The 25050-nt window shown below is 35.3% G+C and overlaps 1 protein-coding gene across 3 annotated transcripts in view; it reads right to left on the minus strand.

The window, feature by feature from the left end:
* LOC111154155 (baculoviral IAP repeat containing 6) overlaps window positions 1–25050 on the minus strand; it is a 232730-nt gene that overhangs the window by 65324 nt on the left and 142356 nt on the right. For all 3 annotated transcript variants that reach the window (XM_022513574.1, XM_022513573.1, XM_022513572.1), the window contains exons 48-63: window positions 24454–24550; window positions 24120–24314; window positions 22793–22993; window positions 19761–20040; window positions 18624–18880; window positions 18260–18368; window positions 15626–15847; window positions 13670–14450; window positions 12278–12421; window positions 11701–11830; window positions 9599–9730; window positions 8489–8656; window positions 7074–7247; window positions 5982–6178; window positions 4235–4535; window positions 862–1079 (exon numbers count right to left, since the gene is read on the minus strand). In XM_022513574.1, coding sequence (XP_022369282.1) covers window positions 862–1079; window positions 4235–4535; window positions 5982–6178; window positions 7074–7247; window positions 8489–8656; window positions 9599–9730; window positions 11701–11830; window positions 12278–12421; window positions 13670–14450; window positions 15626–15847; window positions 18260–18368; window positions 18624–18880; window positions 19761–20040; window positions 22793–22993; window positions 24120–24314; window positions 24454–24550 — 3606 coding nt within the window. The remainder of the gene's footprint in view (window positions 1–861; window positions 1080–4234; window positions 4536–5981; window positions 6179–7073; window positions 7248–8488; window positions 8657–9598; window positions 9731–11700; window positions 11831–12277; window positions 12422–13669; window positions 14451–15625; window positions 15848–18259; window positions 18369–18623; window positions 18881–19760; window positions 20041–22792; window positions 22994–24119; window positions 24315–24453; window positions 24551–25050) is intronic.

The following is a 25050-nucleotide window of genomic DNA, read 5'->3' on the forward strand; positions in this document are numbered from 1 at the left end:
TTGACAGACAGAGATCACAAGTAGGCAGAAAAGCAGGCAGAGAGAGAGGAGGAAGCAGGCTCCATGCTGAGCAGAAAGCCCGATGCGGGGCTCGATTCCAGGACCCTGAGATCATGACCTGAGCCGAAGGCAGAGGCTTTAACCCACTGAGCCACCCAGGCGCCCCCATAAGAGACTCTTAATGTCACAAAACAAACTGAGGGTTGCTGTGGGGAGGGGGGTTGGGAGAGGGTGGTGGGGTTATGGACATTGGGGAGGGTAGGTGCTATGGTGAGTGCTGTGAAGTGTGTAAACCTGGCGATTCACAGACCTGTACCCCTGGGGCTAAAAATACATTATATGTTTATAAAAAATTTAACAAAAAAAGTTCATGTTTCTTGCTGGTATATTTATTTTAAATACTGAACCTGGACACTGTATCCTATTAAACTCACTTATGCCATTAATTATTTTTGGATTTTCTAGAAACACATTCAAAACATCTTGAAATAATGAGGTTTATTTTTTCTTTCTTTCTTCCCTTATCTTTCTGAACTAGCTAGAAGCTCCAATTAAATAGCAAGATTCTCTAAAGTTCAAGAAAAGGAGAGATCACAGTATAAATTCAGCATATCCTGGTAAATGGGAAAGCTTCTTTAGCTATTACATCTTTGTTTGTCAAGTAGATGGATTAACTTATGGCTTCTAAAAGAGCCCAATAGAGAAGAAACACTTAGTTCATAGTTTCTCTTTTAAATATCCTTTTACAAACAAAAAAGGAAGACACAAGTCTCTGGAATACTATTTCAGAAAAACCCTACTCTGTACTCCAAGAATTTAACTTAATTTTTTCACAACCTAAATAAATAAAATTGAACTTACCTCTGCTTGATTGAGACTAGAGTTTGGAACTCGTGGGGCATGGTGGCTCAGAGCAGAAAGGCAGACAAGAATGAGGTGTAGTGCTCCAATTTCCAATGCCATCCGCCTTAGAAGCACACCATCATCAGTTGTCAATGGTGTCGTACTAAACAGACTACGAAGGACATGGAAAGGAAGAGTTGGAAGCACATTGGCTGATGGAGATTGCAGAATATGACCTAGATCAAGAAAAGAGAACTCAAAGTTAGAAATACTTAAGAACACAATAAGGAACAACATACAGGGTCACAAATTAATAGTGACAACATGCCATATATCATTAAATTTATTTAAAAAACAACACAAAGACCACAAACAGAATAATACCTGAAAAATGTAATAATAAGAAGTGTCTGGAAGACCTCTTTAAGACATAGTATATGTAAACAAATTAAAGCTGAAATATATTGATATGATAATTAATAGTTATAGACTGTCATGATTATTAGAAATCAGAAATTGAATGGAAACCTAAAATCTAAAATAGAAGCACTTAAAATACCTGATTGCCTTGAGAATAGTTTCAACCATGAACAGATAATGAAAAGAGTGAAACCATTTATCTGTCTATGATATTACTTTGGTATTACACCTAGCTTTAGAAAGGAATGTTAAGGCGTGCCTGGGTGGCTCAGTGGGTTAAGCCTCTGCCTTGGGCCCGGGTCATGATCTCAGGGTCCTGGGATCAAGCCCCACATTGGACTCTCTGCTCAGCAGGGAGCCTGCTTCTTCCTCTCTCTCTGCCTGCCTCTCTGCCTACTTGTGATCTCTCTCTCTCTGTCAAATAAATAAATAAAATCTTTAAAAAATTATTAAAAAAAAAGAAAGAAAGGAATGTTAAGTGCAAAAAACCCAAACCAAACCAAAATAAAAACCACCACTATATGAACGGTGGAAGAGACAATGGATATCAGAATTACACTTTTTAATAGCGTATATTCAGCGTATATTCACTAAAAGGGGGGGGGTGAAATGGCATAAAGACGATTTTCTGCTGGGTTATACCTACCATTGTGTGATAAGAGTGCCATAAAATATATCCCTTTATCTACTTAAATTAAAAAATCAGATGAAATAATTAGAAATTCCTAATCTCTGGTACCTGGTTTCCAACTCAGGTCATGATCTCAGCTCATAGTCTGCTTGAGATTTTCTCTCCCTCGCCCTCTGCCCCTCCCACTCTTCTCTCTCAAATACGTAAATCTTAAAAAACAAGCAAACAAACCTGATCTATTAAAATAGGTGTATATAGTTTATACATGAAACCAAACAACCAAGACTATTTAGGATATAATTTAATAAGTTATTACAAAAAACATTTAAAATAATGTCACCATCTTTTAAAAAAAGATTTTACTTATTTGATAGAGAGAGAGCATGTGGTGTGCACAACAGGGTAGTAACAGGCAGAGGGAGAAGCAGGATCTCCACTAAGCAAGGAGCCGGGTGGGATCAATCCCAGGCCCCTGGGATCATGACCTGAGCCAAAGGCAGATGCTTAACCGACTGAGCCACCCAAGTGTCCCAATGTCACCATTTTTTTAAAAAAAGATTTTATTTATTTATTTGACAGAGATCACAAGTAGGCAGAGAAGCAGGCAGAGAGAGAGGTGGAAGCAGGCTCCCTGCTGAGCAGACAGCCCAATGCGGGGCTCCATCCCAGGACCCTGGGATCATGACCTGAGCCGAAGGCAGAGGCTTTAACACACTGAGCCACCCAGGCACCCCCAATGTCACATTTTTAAAGAATTCCATAAACATGAAAATTCAAAAGAAAAGAATGTGCTTTTTGTAAAATATGTATTTAAATATTCAATAGCTTCAGATACAGGATCTACAAATAAATTCACATAACTTTATTAGATTAAATATACTCTGTAGTAAAGGTTTTAACAGTATTCTCACCAGCATGTGACAGATTTCACCTCTAATCAAAACAATGTGATTTAAAAATTAGGAACAATTATTCTTTTTTTTCCTTTTTTTAAATTTATTTGACAGAGAGAGAGTGAGAGAGAAGCAGCAGAGCGAGAGGGAACAGCAGACTCCCCACTAAGCAGTGAGCCCAATGAGGGACTCAATCCCAGGACCCTGGGATCATGACCCGAGCCGCAGGCAGAAGCCTACTGGACTGAGCCACCCAGGAGCCCCAATTATTAATTTTCAAATGGGATGGTCATTAACTGAAGAAGCATAGGTAAACTGATTGAAAATCTACTTGCTAGGCTGCCCTCAATTATGACTTTTCTTTAATGTTCCCTTATATTAAATAAAATTGCCAACCCAATGGAAACAAATGCCATAGCTTATTATTATTCTGTAATATTATCACATTACAAAATAATTATTCTATAATGTTACTTTCTACATTCTATTCTCTTTAGTTGAAACACTGCTTCCAGATTCATTTTCTTAAGAAAAATTATCATGTCATGACTTGGTTCGTATGTTTTAGTGAATTTTTATTACTATTCAGGATAAAACCTCAAGTTCTTAGTACGACTTTCCATGATCTGTTTTCAATAATAGTTTTTAGAATGAGCTCTCAGTGCTTTTTATGCAAGTTTTCATCAGCTAACTTATCCTCTCTCGTATAATCTGAGCACACAAACATTACTCAAATCATCTTCTTTCTAGCTCATCTCAGCCTGAATAGACTATCCTTCAAGGTCCTACTAAAAATTACTCTGCCACTTTATTCACACAGCTGGGTAGTAAGGAAACAGTCTCACACCTGTGAGCCTTCACAATCCTGTAGCTCTCGCAAGTCTTCTGCAACTTGTTAAGTCTGCTTGTCTATACTGCCTGTTGCTACTACTGGAAAGCATGAGCGACGTGAGCGCAAATGTAAGTAGCTGCTTCACTTCCCACCACTTCTGATGGTGCCCGGCGGTTACACAAACAGTGAATGCATTTTGAATGAATAAAGTAATGCAAATGAAGACTCTTGGGGTCCCCTGGGTGGCTCAGTCGGTTAAGTGTCTGCCTTCGGCTCAGGTCATGATCCCAGAGTCCTTGGATCGAGCCCCACATCGGGCTCTCCACTCAGCGAGAAGCCTGCTTCTCCCTCTCCCGCTCCCCCCTCTCCCGCTCCCCCTGCTTGTGTTCCCTCTCTCGCTGTGTCTCTCTCTGTCAAATAAATAAATAGAATCTTTAAAAAAAAGAAAAAGAAGATTCTTTAGGACTTGTTACCTGTATCATTAGAATGAAACTACCAGCAACAAAGGATCTAGTAACTTTATTGTGAAATAAACAAATAATGAGTAACAGGCACTGAGCTGAGTAACTTTTACACAACCTATGCTAAACTTCATTACTAATTCTAAACACTTACTTCCTTCTCCATCATCCGTCACTCCCAACACCAGTCGAAGAAGGCATTGGGCATGTTTTCTCTCTTTCAGTAGCACTTCAGCATAGCCCGGAAGACGAAGAAATAATCCGAAAGCAGCCAAAGAATGGGCAGGAATGGGAGACATGGTCTGTACTGCTGATTTGATAGGTGGAGGTTCAGCTGCAATGGTTTCTGGGGCTTCATAAACTAGTTCCCCTGACTGTTCAATGGTCACCCACTCAAACTGATCATTATCTTTTGGCTTTTCCTGAGTGGTAGAAGTTACCACTGGAGCACTCACCTGAAGAAAAAGAGAATTTTTGCTTGGCTATTTGTGTTTTCAACATCAGGTTCAAATTAAAGGTGTGACTTTAAATGATCTCTTTAAAATACAGGAATAAAAACACCAAAAAAGGGACATATTTTTAAAAAGCTTCCAAACATCAGGAATTAAATGATATCATGAGTATGGTGGGATCTGCCAAGTATCTCTACTTTAAAGTCAGATACATACATCCATACATTTATTTATTTATAAATAAAGTTACTATTTTATCCTTTGTCATTAGTTAAGAATCTGTAGACAGAGTCTTTGAGGTTATGTAAATATCTTGTTTCCCCCCAAACTTTGATCAATTAGAATTAGCATTTTAAAAAAAATTCTTGCCTAAAACAATGATTACTACACTGGCTGCCAAATGGTGACTTTCCATCATTCCTTCTACATTTATTCGTTGGCCTGAACTGTAGGCAAAAATGTTCCCTTCTTCTCCCCTCTTATTTATTCATTTATTAATCCACATCAGTTTGGAACTAGGGTCCCTGCAGATGATCAGGGTGGATCCTAAATCAATGACAGTTGTCTTCAATGTCTTTGACAAGAAAGATGGCCGTGTGAAAATATAAGCAGAAACTGGACTGATGCAGCTACAAGCCAATGAATGCCTAGTGCCAGCAACCACCAATGGCTAAGGAGACAAGGATGGATTCTTCCCCAGAGCCTGCACAGGGACCATGGGTCTGCTGACAACCTGATTTCAGACCTCGAACTTCCCTACACAGTGAAAGAACAATTTCTGTTGTTTTAGGCCATTCAGTTTGTGGTCCTTTGTTACAGCACCCTAGGAAACTAATATATATATACTAAGTACATGAAATTACAGAGAATAATTCCTCTACTTCATTCAATAAACGTAAAGTGCTTTATAATTAAAACTTCCCATAAGCCATACTCCCTCCTTATTAATGAAAGAGCACTGAAAATACACACATCCCCGACAGCGACATTAATTAACAGTAAAGAGGTTAAAGCAGTATGTTTTTTAAAGCTACCTGAAATAGAAATGGTACCTAAAACAGGAAAATAAGTTAAGCAGAAAGACAATACATTTGGGTAGCAGTATACACTACCATCTTACTCTCCCATTGCCAGTAATATCCAAAATTAATATGCCTAAAGAAGCACAGAAATAAAAGTACTACAGCGTGACGACCATAAAATCAAAGTAAATGCCGCAGCGTAATCAGTTTGGCAAATGTGCTCGGTCTTCAGCACTTCTTTGGTACCAGCTAATTCATAAAAAGCTCTGTACAGGCTTACCTTTGAAAGACTTACACAATGCTCAAAGACTGTAAGAGAAAGGTACTCCCAAAAGGTTAACACAAGTGAGTTTTTTCAAAAAAGCAAACAAAGAGAACAAAGGGCTTTGCCGTGGGATGATATATTCAATTCGGAATCTTATCTTACTTGTTGAATTACTTCTGGATATAGCATGGGCAGTCTTTCTGCAATAAGAGCCAGTCCGCCCATTCCCGCAAAAACTTGTAATGGTGACTGAATGGGACAGGTTTCAAGTAAAGATTCATCCAATATCCCATCCATACATTCATCACTTGGAGTGAGAGCCTCATCTTCTGGACAACTACCAAGTAAGTCTCCATGATCTAGAACAATAAAGTACAAGTAACAGGTAAGAAAAGGTCTCTTTTTATAATAATCTTTCATTTACAAAACAGATCTTACTGTCGCCTCTCTACATAACAAAATATCTTAGGTTACTCAGATCAAGCTTTAAGGCTAGATGCTACAATAATTTTTAAATGATTTCTGATGTTGCCTCCTAAAGTCCTGATACTCAAGGTATGGTCACTGGCATAGGAGCACCGGCATCATCTAAGAGCTTCTGAAATGCAGAATCTCAGGTCCCATCCCTGACCTACTGAATAAGAATCTGCATTTTAAGAGTGTTCTAAACGTAATTTATAAGCATAATTTTAAAGTTGGAGAAGCACTGTCCTTCAGGGTGTATTTGTAAGTTATATTGTACATAAAAATAAGCCAGTCAGCAGAGTCAAAGCAAATACTAACAATACATACATCACGTTCTGAAATAACCAATTAGGAAAAACTTAATACCAACAAAGACTTCTCGAACTGAAAACTAAGAATTACACCATACTGATTTAACTTTGAATCACTCACAGAAGAAAACCAAAAGGCTAGTGTGTTTATACATCACCAGATTCTATAAACACTAAAAAACCCCCCAAATAATCCTGCTGAAAACTGAGCAAAGGAAATATTCTAAATCTACTACAGGATGCAAAAGGCTATTAATAAAGTATATGTTCTCATAAAATAAGTGATGCTGTTAAGAGAAATGAAGATTAATTTCTAGTGAAAACAGCAATTTTTTGTATTTATAAATTATTCCATCATAAAGAAAAATATTTTATTAGCTTAATATAATAAAAACAAAGTAAATTAAGTCATCAGCTACAGAAATCCTTACTTCCTTGGATCATGCACTGTAACTTTAAAGGAATATCACATACATACCTTTTTCAGGGTGTAACCTTTTAAAAGAGTCTGTTTTTGACAGACTTGGGTCTGTGATAACTCTAGATCCCAATTTAACAGTCAGGTCTATTGAACGGTAACCTTGAGGAAGTTTTCGGTCGTACAGGAGAGTTAAGAGTTGGGCAAGCGTCATTTCTGCTGGCAATGGCTGGCCTAAAAATGACATAATTAAGTTAAATCTAGAATCCAAGAGGGAGACATTTATGTGGTTTGATTTAGTCAGTTACTGTTTTTCCTGAACTACACTTTAAGCGTCTGATTCTGACACTAACTTAAAAACAATTTAAAATCAGCACATGGGAAGTTTACAGAAATCTATTTCTAATGCATGTGAATAATACTATCTATAGAAAGTGTTAGTCACTAACCAAATCCCACCAAGATCTTCTGAGCCAAATTAAGAAACAAAGAAACAGAATCCCTACAAATCTGGAGTTGGCAAAATCTTTTCCCTACAAGGCCAGATAATAGATATTTTAAGCTATGAAGACTACGGTCTCTGCTGCAGCTACTAACTCTCCCACTGTGGCACAAAAACACCTATGGACAACACACAAATAAACAGGCATAGCTGTATTTCGATACAACTTTTTTAGAGAAAGAGGGGCGCCTGGGTGGCTCAGCTGGTTAAGCATATGACTCTGGATTTCAGCTCAGGTCATGATCTTAGGGTCATGGGATTGAGCCCTACGTAGGGCTTCGCGCTGAATACAAAGTCTGCTTGAGATTTTCTCTCCCTCTGCCCGCCCCCCGGCTTGTGCACTCTCTCTCCCTCTTTCTCTCTAAAATAAATAAAATCTTAAAAAATAATAATAAACTTTAAAAAATATTTTTTAATAGAGAGCGATCCAGTTTATTGGCCATACTTTGTTCTTTGCTATAAAGCAGTAACATAAAGCTAAGAAGGAAAATCCTTTCAGTTAGGTGGCAACCTGATTGTAACAATAGAGCACAAAAATGGAGATAAACTGGCTATCACTTTGACCAACGGGAAGCATACTGGTCAAAGGATGTGTACCACCTGGGGAGAAAACACTGCGTAACTCTCGGTGGTATGGCAAAGAACTCCACTGCTATAACCAGTTCTTCAAAATCTGCCTCACACTGCTTCCTGGACAACCTGTTATGAACTCTTTAAAACATTAGTTTTACTGATTTTATAGCCACTGACAGCAAAATTTAGGAAAGTACTAAGCTGTAAATACGCAACATTATAACGTTAAAAAGAATATGTAGAAGGTTATTCCTTTTCTTCTCATTTTTCTTAGAGAGCACTGTAAGGACAAAACCTCACTAACTCATTTATCTCATCTCGAGCACTTGATTAAACAGGAGTCCGGCAAACGTGTCTTCAAAAAAATTTTTTTTAAATTTTTAAACATTGTGAACATTACCTGCCAAGAGTTTGTGGAACAGGTGAAACACTGGGACAGTAATTATTTTGTTGGCAGTCTCCGCTCCTGAAGAAGCACTTCCTATTTTATCAGGCATTGTTCTCCCTCTCCTGGACGGCGGACGAGGTGGTGTAGCTGACACAGCCCGTTTAGACTGGGATTTCAGCCCTAAAAGAATCAGTAAGATTCTATAGCTAGCCAACACACTAATGAAATAAAAGAACACTTTCACAATATTTTTTAAAAGCATCACATTTCTAACTAATGCCAAAAGAGAGAAATATTTCTTCTGATCTTTATCTCCCAATTTTATTTGCCTTTTATGACACATCATTAATTCTGGTTTCATGTTTATAACTATTTTCAAGAAAGTAAAAAACAATGCTAAATTCTACTGTCTCTAAGATACAGATGACTGCCCGTTTTACTAGCAAGTATTTTTGTGCGACTATGTGCAGGAATCTCGCATTAATTCTTGTCTCAAACAGAATAAATGCCACCAGTACAGAGATCTCCTATTTGAGGAGTGAAGTAACATGGACTAAACAATCTTCTTTGAACTAAAATCATCTCACTTATGTTAAAGAAAATATCCTCCAAAATGATCAGTTATCGTGGAAATTTTGTCATCTTCTTCAGCTGACAGTATGAGTACAAGTCTCTGTACATTGTCAAGCTTAAAATGAGTACCTAAACAGTTCACAAATGTTCAGTATCTGATGAACTACATTAAGGTTCAGATATAAAATAAGTGTAAAAAAAAAAATTAAAAAAAATTAAAAAAAAATAAAATAAGTGTAATAATTACACTGCCAATGAGTAACGGATTTCAGGTGCTACGTTTTTACATCCAGTATTAAAACATCACTACCAAAAAAAAAAATAAAAAACAAACAAACAAACAAAAAAACACAACCAAAACAAAACAAAAAAATCACTACAAGACGTTTGCATTAATACTTTGCATTATGTGCATAAATTTGCATACATGCATGATATGCATAAATTTGCATTAATACTTTTTATTACATGAAGTTCCTATTAATACATACTGTTATAATTTTATAAAAACCCAAACAAAATCAAAACTATAAAAAACAGAAAGCTTACCTGAAGCAACAACAACGCTGTAATTGTCCTGAAATCCATTTTCCGCCTTAACTTTTTCTTTCTCTTCATGGTTTTTCTTTTCTTTGTCATCTTTCTGTTCACTAATTAGTTTAGCAGTGATACTTGGTGTATCTGTAAGAAAATATTACCTAAAATACACTGGTTTTCAAAGTCATTAAGAAGGAGGCAACAAATACTTTGAAACAAATATTACACAAGATATTATCACTAACATGGGTAGAATGTAAATGCATTTAGAAGAAACTGATGAGGTAAAGCCTGATATTTAATCCTTGCTGATATCAATTTAAGGAAATCACCACCATTCATAAGCCAGGATACTTAAACTCCCATCTCTAGAAAACATTACAAATTACAGTGGTATTACCTCTCAAGGCAATGAAAAGCTATTACCACTAAATTTCCTTTATTTTAGGTACAGTTCAATGTGCTTGCCACCAACACGTAATCTGGTCTTCACAACATGCATATCAAGAAGGAATATTACTCCAGAATAAGGAAACAGTACTACAATGTTTGGCTCGGGTCATGGTTCCGGAATTCTGGAATTGAGTCCTGCATCGGACTCCCAGCTCGATGGAGAGTCTGCTTCTCCCTCTGACCTTCTCCCCATCATGGTCTCCCTGAATTTCTCTCTCAAATAAATAAATAAAATCTTAAAAAAAAAAATTTTCCAGTTGTTTCGCAATAATGTCTACTACTACTACTTTTCCATTATCAAGTTAAATGTAAGAAACCACAACTGAACTTCAGTACTCTTCCCCACTTGTCCTTTTTTCATTTAATTAATTATGCATTTTTTTCTTCACCATGTAGAACGAACAATTTCAAGGCTATGATAGAAAAAAAAGTCTGTAAAATCAAATTTTCAAAAAAATTTAGCTGTACCAGGATAAGGTAGACATCTTCAAATAAGAACAAATGTTATTTATGCAGTTATAATAATACTCTAATATTTTACTGGATAACTTGTAAAAAGAAAAGAATTAGAGTATTATATACACATTTGGGTTAGATGCAGTGATTAAAGCCAAAAAAGATTCTTTTCTACCTTATTTTCTCATAGTAATCACATCCGTTCTCACGGTTTAACCTACCTGTTATCTCTGTGTGGTGACAACTCTGAAATCTCTTCAATCTGGTTTTTTATTCTAAGCTTAGATTTCTATTTCCCACTGATAAATAGACATAAGTTTTTTCTGAGATATTTACTCCTAACTTTCTACAGTTGTAAGCTTAGGTATCTGGATACAGACAGAAGCATACTTATATTTGTATTAGAATGCAAACATTCTTAAATTTCATTTATTTTTTAATCTGACAGCATACATAAGATCAGAGCACTCTGAGGGGCAGAGTGTGTGCCCTGCTTTCTCTTCTACCCTCAGGGCTGATTACTGTGCTTAGAGAAAGAAGATACTCCATCAATTCATCACTGATTTCATTCACAGGATTTCTGAGAGGCAATAAAATCAAACTGTCTAGAGGAGATATGCATTCTGCCACCAAAAACTGTTTTTATTTTAATAACCTATATGCCCTTCAAAGGCATCATCTTAGAATGGCTTAGAATAATCATCTTAGAATATAAGCAAGAACCTAAGGGAAAATTTTTCTCTGTTTTTTTCACTACTACAAACAGTAAGGTCACCAGTCAGATCTACCTATTTCATTTTCACTGCTTGACCATTCATTTCGTCCTGAGATCTGTAAATGTCTGTTAGAGTCCTGTCATCCCAACTTATAGCCTGCAAATCATCTATTATAAGACAGCCCTTATTGCAAGAAAAGTCCATCACGGCCTCCTAAGGCTTGTCAACATTTCCAACTGTCCATTCTGTCATTACCTCACAGAACACACACCACACCAAAAGAACTACGGGTACAAGAATGTATTATACATTTTGTCCCCTTCATCAGCTTCCTACTCATGCTTCGAAATGTGAAGATACACTGACCTTTTCTGTTCATTAAATGGTTGCTGAGTGAGTAATACAGTAAAATAAAGTTATAAAAAGTAACAAAATTCTATATAATCTAACATAAAGTCAAAGAAAAATTAATACTTAAATCTGACTTGCCTGACACTCTGTCAAGAACTTCCGATAATGTTGTTGAGACTGGCAAATGAAGTGTTCGGAACTTATGGCCTGCTCCATACATTGGATGCTGGATGACATGGCTTGTGGCATTAATTCTACCTTTATACAGCTGAAAATTCAAAAGAAATCAAGAAGTGGGTTTTTTTTTTTTATACATAAATGATTATAAAACAATTTCAAAAGCGAAAAAAGAAAAAATTTTAAATGCACACAAAATATAAAGGGTTGTTTTTGTATATACTTTAAACTGTGGTACATTTGGTATTTGCTTTGTTGGTCAACTTTTGTACCAGCACCACTATACCCAATAATCAGTCACTTTTCCCCCCAACAAATGATACTCTTCATGGTAGGGTATAATCAGGCTATTCATCACAAGGAGGGTAATCCAAAAGAGATTTTTAAAGACCTATTATTACGTATAAAGGTTATTCTAGTTTCAGTTTGTTATGTTAGAAATTAAGATGCAGAGGTGACTCTAGGTTCTGATATGAAATTATGAAACATCTTTGCACACAGCTAATTATTAAAATTTATTGAAATGTTAAATACTCACTGGACAAGGAGACTGAAGAAACATTGTCACTTTCTCATCTTCCAGCATCAATTGCAAAAATAATCTACGTATAAACCCTGAAATGTTCCCTGATGTTGGAAGGTTCCCTCTTTGAGGAGATGTCTGAAAAAGTTCACAGAGAACCTGGCAAGTAAAGAGATTTAAAAAGTTAAGTGCACTATTTACCTGCAGCTTTGTACTTTAAAGAATAAAAAAGACTATCCTCACAGAAAATTCCTGTGAATAAGAGAAATCATAGGGTTTTCACATAATAAATACCTAGCATAACCAAGTTACCTTTAACTTTAGTCAATATCAATGTGGTTACAATACAACAAAAATTATGGGGAAAAGGGTATTAAAATATAACACAAAGCCTTAATAAGAAGCTGAGAGATGAAAATTAAGCCAGAAAGCAACAAGTCACAAAGTTTTCATGCTATCCAGAGGCACGAGCCAAATTTTCAAATACTCATGGCCTTGGTTAAAATTGATAATCTAACCATTTCCTATAATTAGGCACACTAAGCAGATACAGTTTCACAATAATTACTTTGGACAGCAAGATATCTCGTTATTCTTCTCAATAAATCGTTCCATATTTTTTGGAAAATTATTGTAACTATCCCTCTAGATTGTAATAAAATCTGTTCTGAATAAGCACTCTAAATTAGGGAGTTAAAAAAAAACCTGATTCCTACTTATTGGTGCCTACCAGATCAGAGACAGGATCTATGGTAGTTACTTTATATACCTTATGGTATTTGTCTCAAAAACAATCTTTGAGGCAGGTATCTATCATTCCCATTCTACAGGTTAAACAACCTGATGAAAGTCAAAACAGCTAGAAAGGAACAGAATCTGGCAAAAATCAACTAGAATAGAATTATTCTTGAAATAATTCTAGCTTTCAAGATTTTGGCCCCATGGACTTACTATAATAAAGTCATTTCTTGTGTTTTGTCAAGAGTCTCCTATCTGAAAACTACCCTAATGGCTATTTCATTAGAAGCAAACCATAGTTGTAGCAATCCAGTTTCAACAATGTACAAAGCCTCACTGCAGATGAGATGCTCGATGACCACCCTCAAGTGGTCACTCATCTTTCAGAAGCTGAAGTGCTGTTCTTGGCTTGTTCTTTTTACTGGATGGGGGCAGGGGCTGGAGGGGAAGGGGAGTTTAAAAGGAGCAACATGTCAATTATAGCTAGAATCACCATGAATTTGCCCATTATCTCATCAAAAGGAATATGTGATACTTGAGGGGAGGAGGGAGCAGATATGGTCAGGACTTTAATTATGGTTTAAATTTCTCAACTAATTTCATTAGTGTTATTTAACAGTGTATTAAAATAAGATGCCTAAAATAATAAACCAATTTTTCTAATCTTACCTGGGCCATCAGTTTTTGATTATTAGGGTGGCATGAAATGCACTGCAGAAAGAATGCAACAGTCGCATTCTCAATTGCTGTCCTCTGTTGAGTGGTCAGTCCTGTTGGAGCAGCTGAAGAAAGAGAGGCTGATCTTGCACTAGTCTGCTGGGCACCTAAAGTATGTCCTCCAGAAGCAGACCCAGAGTGACACAGTAAAAACAGAAGTGCTGTCCACAGTGGATTGACTTCAGACCCACCGAGCCAGTCTTTCATAACGTGGCTACTGCCAACTTCTGTCAAAAACCTAAGAATAGGAGCAACCAGGTCTGCTGTGACAGGCATCTTATTACATTGCTGTGCAACATGATGCCGCCTGAGCTTGTCCTGGGAAAGATCTATTGACTGAGCAATGCTTTCTGAGTAAGAAATGTGACTGAAGCAAAAACTAGCCAGACTTCTCACAAGAAGAGAAGGCAAACCTGAGTCCAATAACTGTTTGATCGCTTCTGGAGATTGAGAAGACGAGGCAAGGGTCGCCAAATGTGATTCAGTTAGTGCAAGAGGTGCTTGTGCATTTTTAGAGTCATCTGTTAGGGATGAAGTAAGATCTTGCTTTTTGCTATCGTCAGTCATGGACAGTCTGTGATGACACTGCACTGGAGGAGGGGTAATTCCCATCCAGCCCATGAGCAAAGAAAAATAACTTGGGTGTATATGACACATGGAGCAAAGTAGACTGTCAACAGCTTTCTTCAAAACCATATTGCAGGGAAGAGACATGGACCAATTAAAAAGTAACCTAGGGGAATAAAAGATGCCAGGTTAACACTACATATGTATCTTTAGAAAGACCTCATTGTTTTTAATACTTCTATATGAAATCAACCTATACTCTATAAAATTATAAAATCTATAAAATTATACATTTTATTTGACATAAAATATTATGACATTGTAAGATTTCAGGAAGACTGCTTGTGATATATATTATTTACGTATTTAAGTAGACAAAGTTAGACTTGTAAAATGAGTAAAAAAAAAACAAGAGATCTATATTAAAATGGATCTACCATTCTCTGTGTGACCTCAAAAAAGTCACATAAAGGAACACTGAAAAACTATACAAAAGAAATGTTTAGACTGAATTTGAAATGACTGATGGCTTAAATTTACATGTGCAAATCAAAAACTATTAGGGAGTTTCACTAGTAAGTTCTGGGTTATGCCAACTGAGAAGGCCAAATATGAAAATGACAGACTATCTAAGGACCAAAGGCCAATCTTTTAAGAGTCATGAATTCCTCAGAAATAAATATGATATTCTATTATAGATTTAGCACTTATCAAGCATAAGTTCAGCAAAGCTTTAGCTGAGTATGGTAAAGAAATGTGGTAAGTGGAAACTTCCAGAAGAACTGTATCAGATATCTAAAAAGTAGTAAAAAAAAACTAACCATAAAAACTCTCTGAAGTAGTAACTCTTTCAAAATTTCCAGCTATACTTTTTCTCCCTAGTTGTACATTAAAGATAAAAACAAAAACTGATGGGTTTGAGGCCTGGGTGGCTCAATCAGTTAAGCATCTGACAACTGGATCTCAGGTCAGGTTTTGATCTCAAGGTCATGAGTTCAAGCCCTGCACTGGGCTCCAGGCTGGCCATGGAGCCTATTAAAAAAAAAAAAAAATTCTGGTGGTTAAATTTGCAAAAATGCATAAACAGTACTACAAACTGGAGGAACACATACATTAAAACACTCTGTTTTTAGGTGGGAAAACCAGGCAATGACATGAATATAAATTAATTAAATTTGTGTGACATCTAATTTCAAAACTATACCTGACTATATTCAACTACTACTTTCAAAGTATTATTATTATCCAAATAGGCATATAAAATACTGTTTCATCAAGTGAAAACCTGTAAAGCTTTATCTAGTACTGGGGAAAAAAAAGGATTTCAAAAATAATACTTACTCAAAGAGCTCTCGGTCCAGCAGTGCTGGTAAATCATACTCTACAAGCAGTTCGTAACTATGCCAGAGAATGGCTGCCACACAGTGAAGATGAGAAGGAGATGGCATGAGAAGACCATACTCTACTGTGGAAGAGTTAGGGCACATGTAGCTCATCCTGCCACTTCTCCTCATAGCAGCCACTCTTGCAGAATCACTGACCCATTTTAACAAGGCCTGGATTCTTAAAAGAAAATGAATTCAAATAACCAATTATACCACAATCAACATTTAATTTGGATAAATATCACCATTACATGTAAGCAACGTGTATGTGAGAATAATATACTAACTGTTTTCGGTAATTTTAATCTTAAGATAGGAAGGAAAAGGAAGTTATATAAGGATAAAGAATGTGGTAGTTCTAGTTTTCCCATAACCTTACTAATCTCAACTGATGAAAGTGTTTGAAATAACATAATTTTACAAATTTTATAAATACTGATTAATTTCTTAACTCATTTGTTTAAAAAAAAAACCTATCACTATCTGAAATTATAGGATACAAAGCTTAACAAATTCACTCTTGTAAATTTTATTTTGTAATGAATCCACACAACAGAGAGCAGTAGTCTGGTGCTTATTCTTCTCTCTGCAATACGGCATGTGCCATAGCTCTGGCCCCCAACTATTAAATACCAGTAGTAGCCACCCATCCCCCTTCACTGTGAAAACAGAATAAAGCCCCAACATATGCACTTTTTTTTTTTCAAGTGCCACCCTACCCTCAACACCCTGGAGCAGGGGGCTACTGACTGAGAACAATACTTTTTAAAGCAATAAGGCTTTGGAGTTTATGTAAAATACAGAAAATGGGATAAGAGTTCTTAAAACATGGTGTTTATATTTTTGTTTGTTTTCACATTTCTAGTTTAGATCAAAAGATTCTTTGCTTCAGGGTAAAAGAAATGGGGGTAGTAAAGTAAATAATGCTAATTAATTTTGTATGAGAGGAAATTAAGAGAAGACAGAAAAAGAGAAGAGAGATAAGCAATTAGGGAGGAGTAAGATTTTCTCAATCCATAGAAACCAACAATCTTGTTATTATGTCAGTTCTAAAACAGTTACATTTTTAAAAGCATTATGCAGTAAAAACAACTTTGTTCACAGCAATTTTCTTATGATAAAAACCATAAAACTATTAAAGAATCAAATAACTGTAAGAGATTTTAAGAAAACTGTTCCAGAAAAATATTTAAAACTCATTTTTTATATTCTTTTTAACCCTCTTAATCACTGTAATTCAAACTTGGCACAAATTTCTTTTATCAAAAAATATTTTTTTTTAAATTTCTATTTTTAAATATAATGACCATGTAATTCATGTAAGGGAAAAAGCTTAATGGAAATCAGCTTATTTAATATTTTGAAGTCACACACTGAAAATAAGTTTACTTGGTTAAATGTCATTTAAACATTTTTAATCAGAAAATATAAAAGCAACTAGCCTAAAATAAATAAAAGCCATTACATTATCAGTGGTTAAAGTATCAATATTTACGAGGCATCTTCCATGCCTGACACTCTACTATATACTCCCAAGTCTGACCTATGTAAATCTTCCCTTGTGAGTGATGGTATCCTGACTCCTCAAACCAAAAGCTGGATTCAATGAACTTGGTCACTCTCATATCTGGCCAGGCATATAGCAGCTACTTAGTAAATACTTATGAGTTAAGTACCCACAAAAATTAATAATTTGGTAATTTATATATAAATCAATAAAATATCTAATGTTCTCAAATGCTAATGAAAATATTAAAGGATGACATAACTCAGAAAACAAAAGATTTGTTTATAGAGTTACGTACTCTATAAATGTTCTTCTGATATAAAGGATATGTATCAAAAAAAAGCCAAATCATCACTCAAAAATTTACCAATAAAAACATGTTTCAAAAATACTTGGGAATTCTTATCAATTTGAAGGTAGAAGACATCAAGGAAAAGAACTACATTAGTAAAACTCATCTAAAAATTACCTACACTAAAACATCACTAAACATCTAGGTGAAATGTTTAGATGTTATTTACTTGGTATGATAGTGTTTAACTTTGTGGTAGGAGAGAGAAAAATGCAGAGTCTAATGAAAAGCTGTCAATGAATATTATAAATAATAATAAGCAATCAAAACAAATACTATTGCCATTGTCAAAACAGTCTTCGCACCTAATATGGACACAATATTCCTATATTCAGACAGTTAGTAAATACTACCGAAGACAGAAGTATGATTATGAGACCATTACAACTTATAAAGATCTCATCACAACACTGTTCGCATAGAAATATCTAGTATTTTATTTCATTCCAATGAAAACATAACATTAAAAATTCTATTTGAGTTCAAATTTGCTTAAAATATGTCCAAATACATAAAGATTTATGTTAAATGTTCACAAAAATCTCTAGTAGTAGTATCAGGTAAGGCACACAGGTAAATGTGCAATGTAATCAACAGTCTTAACCTTTATGAAATGCTCTAAGGAGAAAGAATTACAAGTAATACTGACTACCATGTGATTGTGTGTATGTGTGTCCTTATGTGATTGTGTGTATGTGTGTCCTTAAACAAAAAACAAGATCAACGTATACCTGTCCTTTGTTCCTGGATCCTGAGTTGTTCCAAGCTGGTAAAGAATATCTATTGTAGAATCGGAAGAGAGTCCATTCAGTCTTCCAAAAAGTAAAGGGCTGTTCAAATCTTGCCATAAAGAACCAAAAGAAAGTTTGTTCGATCAGCAAATGGGATAAGAAGATTTGCTCAATTTAATTTTAAATTGTTAATTAAAAATAACTCTTCTATAAATTACAACAAAAATAACAAACCAACCCCTAAAACATTGAAAACCATAAAGGAAATTAATTTCAGAAACAAGCTAAATTACAGAGATCACATAATTCAACCATCATTATTTGGCAGACAGGTATAACTTAAACTATCAAAGTTAACTGTCACCTGTAGGATCACTGCCTGATGCTGCACAGTTTCTCAGAAGAATGTCTATAAGCTTCAGGCCAATTCTAGTGGACTGCAGTCCTATCTTTACAAGCACGACCTCGATGTTAGGTGAATGCATTCCACAGTATGGGGACATCAATAAGGCAGCACAAGTCTGTAGCAGATTAGCAGTGGGAGCAGCTGCACTGGCCATCATTCCTTCCAGATCACTGATGTGAGTAAGGCAATGATGTAATAACCGTAACCATCCAATACTGAAATATACAACACAAAATGGCTTATGTGGTAAACTTAAGTAGCTCAGATTATTTCTGGGGTAAAATAACACAAATCAGCATGTTGTGTTTCATAACAACAATCTGTGTAAAAAAAATGCTGTAAGATCAATAAGGAATTAAACACAGTAAGTTTTCTCCGTAACACAACAAACGATACTTAAACACTAATTCCATTTAGGAACTACATGGTTCTCTTTTAAATTAGTCAGAAAATGTTTTTATGTATCCATATATTTATATGTTTAAATACAAACTGTGCAAAATTAGAGCTGTACAAAATTATAAAGTCTTGGCAGCTTAAGAATAAAACAAAAACCCTAAATTTTCTTATCTGGCAAAACTTCCAACAGAACCAGTCTATAAAATCTTCAACTATCAAAATTTACCAGATGAATGTGAATAAAAGGAAATATTCAAGTCTTGGTTTACTTGGTCAATTTGTAGGATTCCAAACCAACCCTTCTATATCAATTGGCATCTAGGAACTACCATATGACGAGGTCTCTGTCCATACCGTCAATTTGTATGGCCCAGATGTATCCTAGTGACAGACACTTGGGAAGTCTTATATTAGACTGTGATCCAAAGAAGAGAAACCCATACCCATATATATACCACACTGTAAATCTACAGTCTAAATCTCAAGAATTAAACACACATAAATCTCAATCTTAACCAGCCTCAAATTCCAGTTCTACAGAATTAGTATTTCTATTGCACCAAATAAAACTATGGTATTATATAAATTACCTATGGAGCAAAGAACTTCCTAAACCCTAAAAAGAAGAAGCCACAGAATAAATAATTTCATAAAAAGCTCAGAAAGCTTCTTTAAAAAATGAGATACATAACATACCTCGTTTTGGATACCTGATCTTCAGATGGAAGAAAGGGATTATTAACTGTTGCTGAAGAAGTGGTACCAAAAGCAGTGAGGCCCAGTAATTTAATTTGTGAAAGGCCTAATGTGCTGGCATCTCGTGGGCGATGAAGTCTAAGGCAGACAGCAGAAGCTACTTCAGCTTTTACCAGCTGAATTTTTATGTAGGTGAGACCACTTGTGACAACAGGAGTGGACAAAGGTAGCATGTTTACCCCATCTGCACTCACTTCAACAGACACTGAGGATGGGCAGGCTGTGGGAAAAGAATATTTAAAAATTACTAAAGAAAATGTGAACTGGACTTCATGGTTGAGTGGAAATCCCAGTAAAACAGAAGCTTTTAGTTATATTCACTATGAGTTTGCAAAAAGAAAATTTATATGCCACATCATACTTTGTCAATTAACTTTCAAAATAATTGATTTTGGAAGGATTTTCCAACATAAAATATGAGATCTACAATATAACGGAAAGAGTATTTTAAAAATTCTAACATTCACCCAAAAAAAAAGATTAACTGAAAATACACATGTACACTCTTGAGTCTTTACAAGGAAAAAACCTGCCAAATTGGCAATTGCTCTATTATTTCTACTTTACTCAGAATTAGTACCAGCAATGTGGGACATTTTATTAATATGCCATGGTTTACTGTTGTTATATCATTTGGGAAAGAACATATAAAAAAACAAAGTGCTTTTCTACCAACTCATATTTCATTACTATCACATTGCAATCATTTTTAATACAGCTGAGTTAAGCTGTTTTTGCCTCTAATATTTTATTTCCCTTTCAAAATTTAACGAAAACATCCAGATGACTTTATTTTAAGTCATTTTCTGCTAAAATTTAAGTAGACTCAACGAAGTCATATGAGAAAATTATTTCTAACATAACATGGAACCTCATATAAGAAATGTAGCTATGGGAGGTGCCTGGGTGGCTCAGTCATTAAGCATCTGCCTTCAGCTCAAGTCATGGTCCTAGGGTCCTGGGATGGAGCCCCGCATAGGGCTCCCTGGTTGGCAGGAAGCCTGCTTCTCTCTCTCCCACTCCCTCGCTGTCCTCTCTATCAAATAAATAAAATCTTAAAAAGAAAAAAAAAAAAAAAAAAAGAAATGTAGCTATTAACTTATATGACCTTTGAACATTTATCTTAATTTTAATTTCAATTATAAAATTAGGAAGTAACTTTTACTATATGCTGATTACATGCTAGGTTTACATCGAGAACTCAACAAGTCTTATCAATTTTGAAATTTAATCTTCACTTTTGAGAAAAGTATTATCCAAATTTTACACAAATTGACAAAGTCAAAGAGATTAAATAATCCAAATTCTCACATGAACAAATGGCACATTTTATATTCAAGCCCATATTTTATTCTAAAGGCTATGTTATGTCCAGTGGAACAAAACATATCTTCAATTTCTGCTCCAATCCAATATTAACACCAAAATGTTTTATTAAGCACAGTTATAGTAGGCACACCTAACCTAGTGATTTTTTTTTTTTGAGAGTGTGTGTGTGTGTGTGTGTGTGTGTGTGTGTGTGCGCGCGCGTGCGTGTGCATGAGTAGAGTGGGTGGCGGGTTGGGGGAAAAGGAGTGGGGGCCTTGTGGGGGTATAAGCAGAGGGAGAGGAGGAGACAGAATCCTAAGCAGACTCAAAGCCCAGTGTGGAACCCGACAGAGGGCTCAATCTCATGATCTTTGAGATCATGAACTAAGCCACAATCAAGAGTTTGCTTAACTGAACTGAGCCACCCAGGTGCCCCCAAAACTAGCTATTTTTTATAATGAACAGAGTTCATCCCTGTAACACTCTTCCTATCTCAGTTCCCATGGGCAAATTCACTTCAAAGCCATGATGTACACGGACCACTCTTAACTCCTTCTAAATAAAATCAATTCCTTCCTCATCTTAGATTTTCCTCTACATCTAATACTTATATTTTACTATGTAATGCAGTAGTTTTTGATCTGCTAAAACACTATGAATTCACGCATTTTCCTTCCGCCATTATATTCATTATATTGGTTTTTATCTAAGCGTGAATGCCACAAGTATATTAAAAAATAACAGTAGTCTAAAAAAAAAAAATAAAAAAATAACAGTAGTCTAAAAAAAATTAACAGTAGTCTAATCTTGCAAGTGGAACATTTCTTCTTCCACATATGCCAGGATCTAAAAAGTTTCCCACAGTTCTTCATCCAATTATTGAGTGACATCTGACAATGAGAATTAATCAGCAACATAAATGAATGTGACAATTTCAACAATTCTGTAAAAATCACTATGTTTATAATGAAAGAATTTGGGGATAAAAAAATGCAAAATAGTATTTCACATTCCTTTATGAATACTTGAAAGAGCTGTTGCTCCTCTTAATGTAAAACTTGTTTTCTAAAAATTCTTTTGAATGGCTTACCTTGGAAAGTGACAAAACTTATCAATGAAAAAGCATCAAATGAATGATATTCTGAATAGTACAAATTGAAAAAATTCACACTGTAATATGCAAAATATTACAATAAAATATTCTTTACATGTACTTACAATGGGAAGGGGGGAAAGACTAATACATCTAATAGATTTAATTTCACATTATAGGACTAGCACTGAGGACAGGGATAGAGAAAATAACATTGCTATCTACGGGTGTATAAACTAATCTCAACATTACCGCTTAACTTAGGAAGAAAGGCAAGGCAAAATTATATATAACTGAAAGATATCTGTTTGGATTTCATGAAACATTCTATTTGTTTGAAGGGAACAGCCATGACGATTCAGCTCATGGGAAATGATTTCGTGGTAATGTTGAATATTATACAAAAAAAAAAAACAAAAAAAAACAAAAAAAAACAAACCACCTTCAAAAGTAAGCAATCAGGGAATCATAATTAAGTGTATCACTATTTGCCAAATATTTTTCTTATTTTTAAATGTTTCTCAATTATAGTTTATTTTCATAATGCTTCTTTACAAAAAATATGACTCACTTGCAAGAGATGCAAGATGCGGTTGGATATGTATCTCTTTCAGAAGCACTGCTGCAGGAAGGTGAATGGTAAGGTCGCACCAAGCCTCCTCTGGCAGAAAGATGTAGGACCAAGCAGCAGAGCGAGCTCTTCTATGGGGTGGCGTAGCCTGTAAAAGCACCTCAGCTGGTTGGGCAGTAGGACTGCTAGATGTAATTGTACCTACAGAAGAGATTTTAAATATAAAAAGAACTTCATAAAAGAAACCAAATAAAACACCAAGAAGTTTCAAATCATAATAATTAAAACTAGAAAAATTAGCCAAAACCATGAACATATGATACTACGAATGTACTTATTAGTACATTTAGCGTGAGCTAGTCAACTTGCAAAGTGACAAGTTCATTACTGTTGTCTAATTTCTTTGTACTCACATGTTGAATGAAAATTAAAGTAGCAGTAACAACAAATCTAGCACAACATAGTAAAAATACTATGTTCAAGAAAACCTTCGGGGCGCCTGGGTGGCTCAGTGGGTTAAGCCTCTGCCTTCAGCTCAGGTAATGATCCCAGGGTCCTGGGATCAAGCCCCGCATCGGGCTCTCTGCTCCACAGGGAGCCTGCCTCCACCTCTCTCTCTCTGCCTGCCTCTCTGCCTACTTGTGATCTCTGTCTGTCAAATAAATAAATAAAATTAAAAAAAAAAACAACAAAAAACCTTCAACTTGAAAAGAATTACCTTTATCTTAGTTGTCACTATTCTTGAGTCAGAAACATGAAAAGAAATATATATAAGGAAACTATGTAAACTGGGAAAAGAAGTAACTAAATTTGAGGCTACTTTAAAAAATCATTCAAAATAAGAAGGAACAAGTCCTTTGAACTGATTAACATTTACAATGAAAACTGACATAAGAATTTGCTAGTTTGACAAATTGTTTTACTATTTAACTCAGAAATAAAAACAAATGTGATTGCTAAAGAACCATTAAAAACTTGCTTCTAATTAACCAATTGTTTGTAATTGGCGTTACTGTAACATGATCAACTTACTTCAACAACTATTTTTGCTTCATACCAGCTAAATAAACTATAAACCCATACCAATAAGATTTAATAATCCTTGGGGTACCTGGGTGGCTCAGTGGGTTGAGCCTCTGCCTTCGGCTCAGGTCATGGTCTCAGGGTCCTGGGATCGAACCCTGCATCGGGCTCTCTGCTCAGCAGGGAGCCTGCTTCCCCCCCCACTCTCTGCCTGCCTCTCTGCCTACTTGTGATCGCTCTCTGTCAAATAAATTAACAAAATCGTAAAAAAAAAAAAAAAAAGATTTAATAATTCTTTTCTTACCCAGGGGTGCAAAGTTATGGATCCCTTCTGCATTGTCAGGCTCAGAAGCTAGTATTCTTGTTTTCAAACTGCTATCAACAGCTTTATTTGGACCAGAGTCAAGGAATTTCATAATAGTTGATACCATACTTCTTGCGGTGTTTACAATAGCCCTTGTGCTAGTAACCATATTGTTGCAAATCAGCTGAACACCACCTAAATTTACAAAGAACACCAAATGATAATTATCTTAAGATAGTTTGACACTGAGTCACCATTTGCAGAGCACTACAAAAACGAGATCATACACTATCACATGATTATACTAAAGAACAATTTTTGGAACTTATCTTACCCATATCATGGAATGCTTTCAAGGCATCACTGGTATCTAATACTCTCAAAATAAACCACAGTAATGGTTCAGATAACTGACAGGTAGCAAGAGAGCCCTGGGGGGGGAAAAAGTATACTGTGACTTTAAAAATCTTAATTATGAATTTCCTGTGAATCAGAACAATAAAACTTATAAATGTAATATTCTTTTATAGTTAATGATTCATAGCAGCCTTAATCTAAATCACTATATACAACATATCTGCCAAAATACATAAGAAATCTTACCTGAATCAGAAACGAAGTGTACAGTGTCCTCTCTGAACTCAGAATATTTTTTTTAAAGCATCTGTCTATACCTACTACTTTCATTTTTGACCTTAATGTGCATTCACTTTGTTTTCCATTAGATGCTAATTTCATTTAAAAATGAATCCTTCTTAAATCTTTCTATCTACTCATGGAAAAACACACACACATGCAATAAATTTTTAAGAAAATGGTAATTTTACACTAACAAAATACTCCTTAAAGAAGTATATTTTAAAACCTATATTTGAAAAAAAATGGTAAATAGAGTAGAAGTTAAAATAATCACACTGGTTCCTACAATTTC

The sequence above is a fragment of the Enhydra lutris genome, unplaced genomic scaffold (assembly GCF_002288905.1).
Source record: "Enhydra lutris kenyoni isolate GAN:26980312 unplaced genomic scaffold, ASM228890v2 scaffoldscaffold35, whole genome shotgun sequence".
Taxonomy (NCBI): domain Eukaryota; kingdom Metazoa; phylum Chordata; class Mammalia; order Carnivora; family Mustelidae; genus Enhydra; species Enhydra lutris.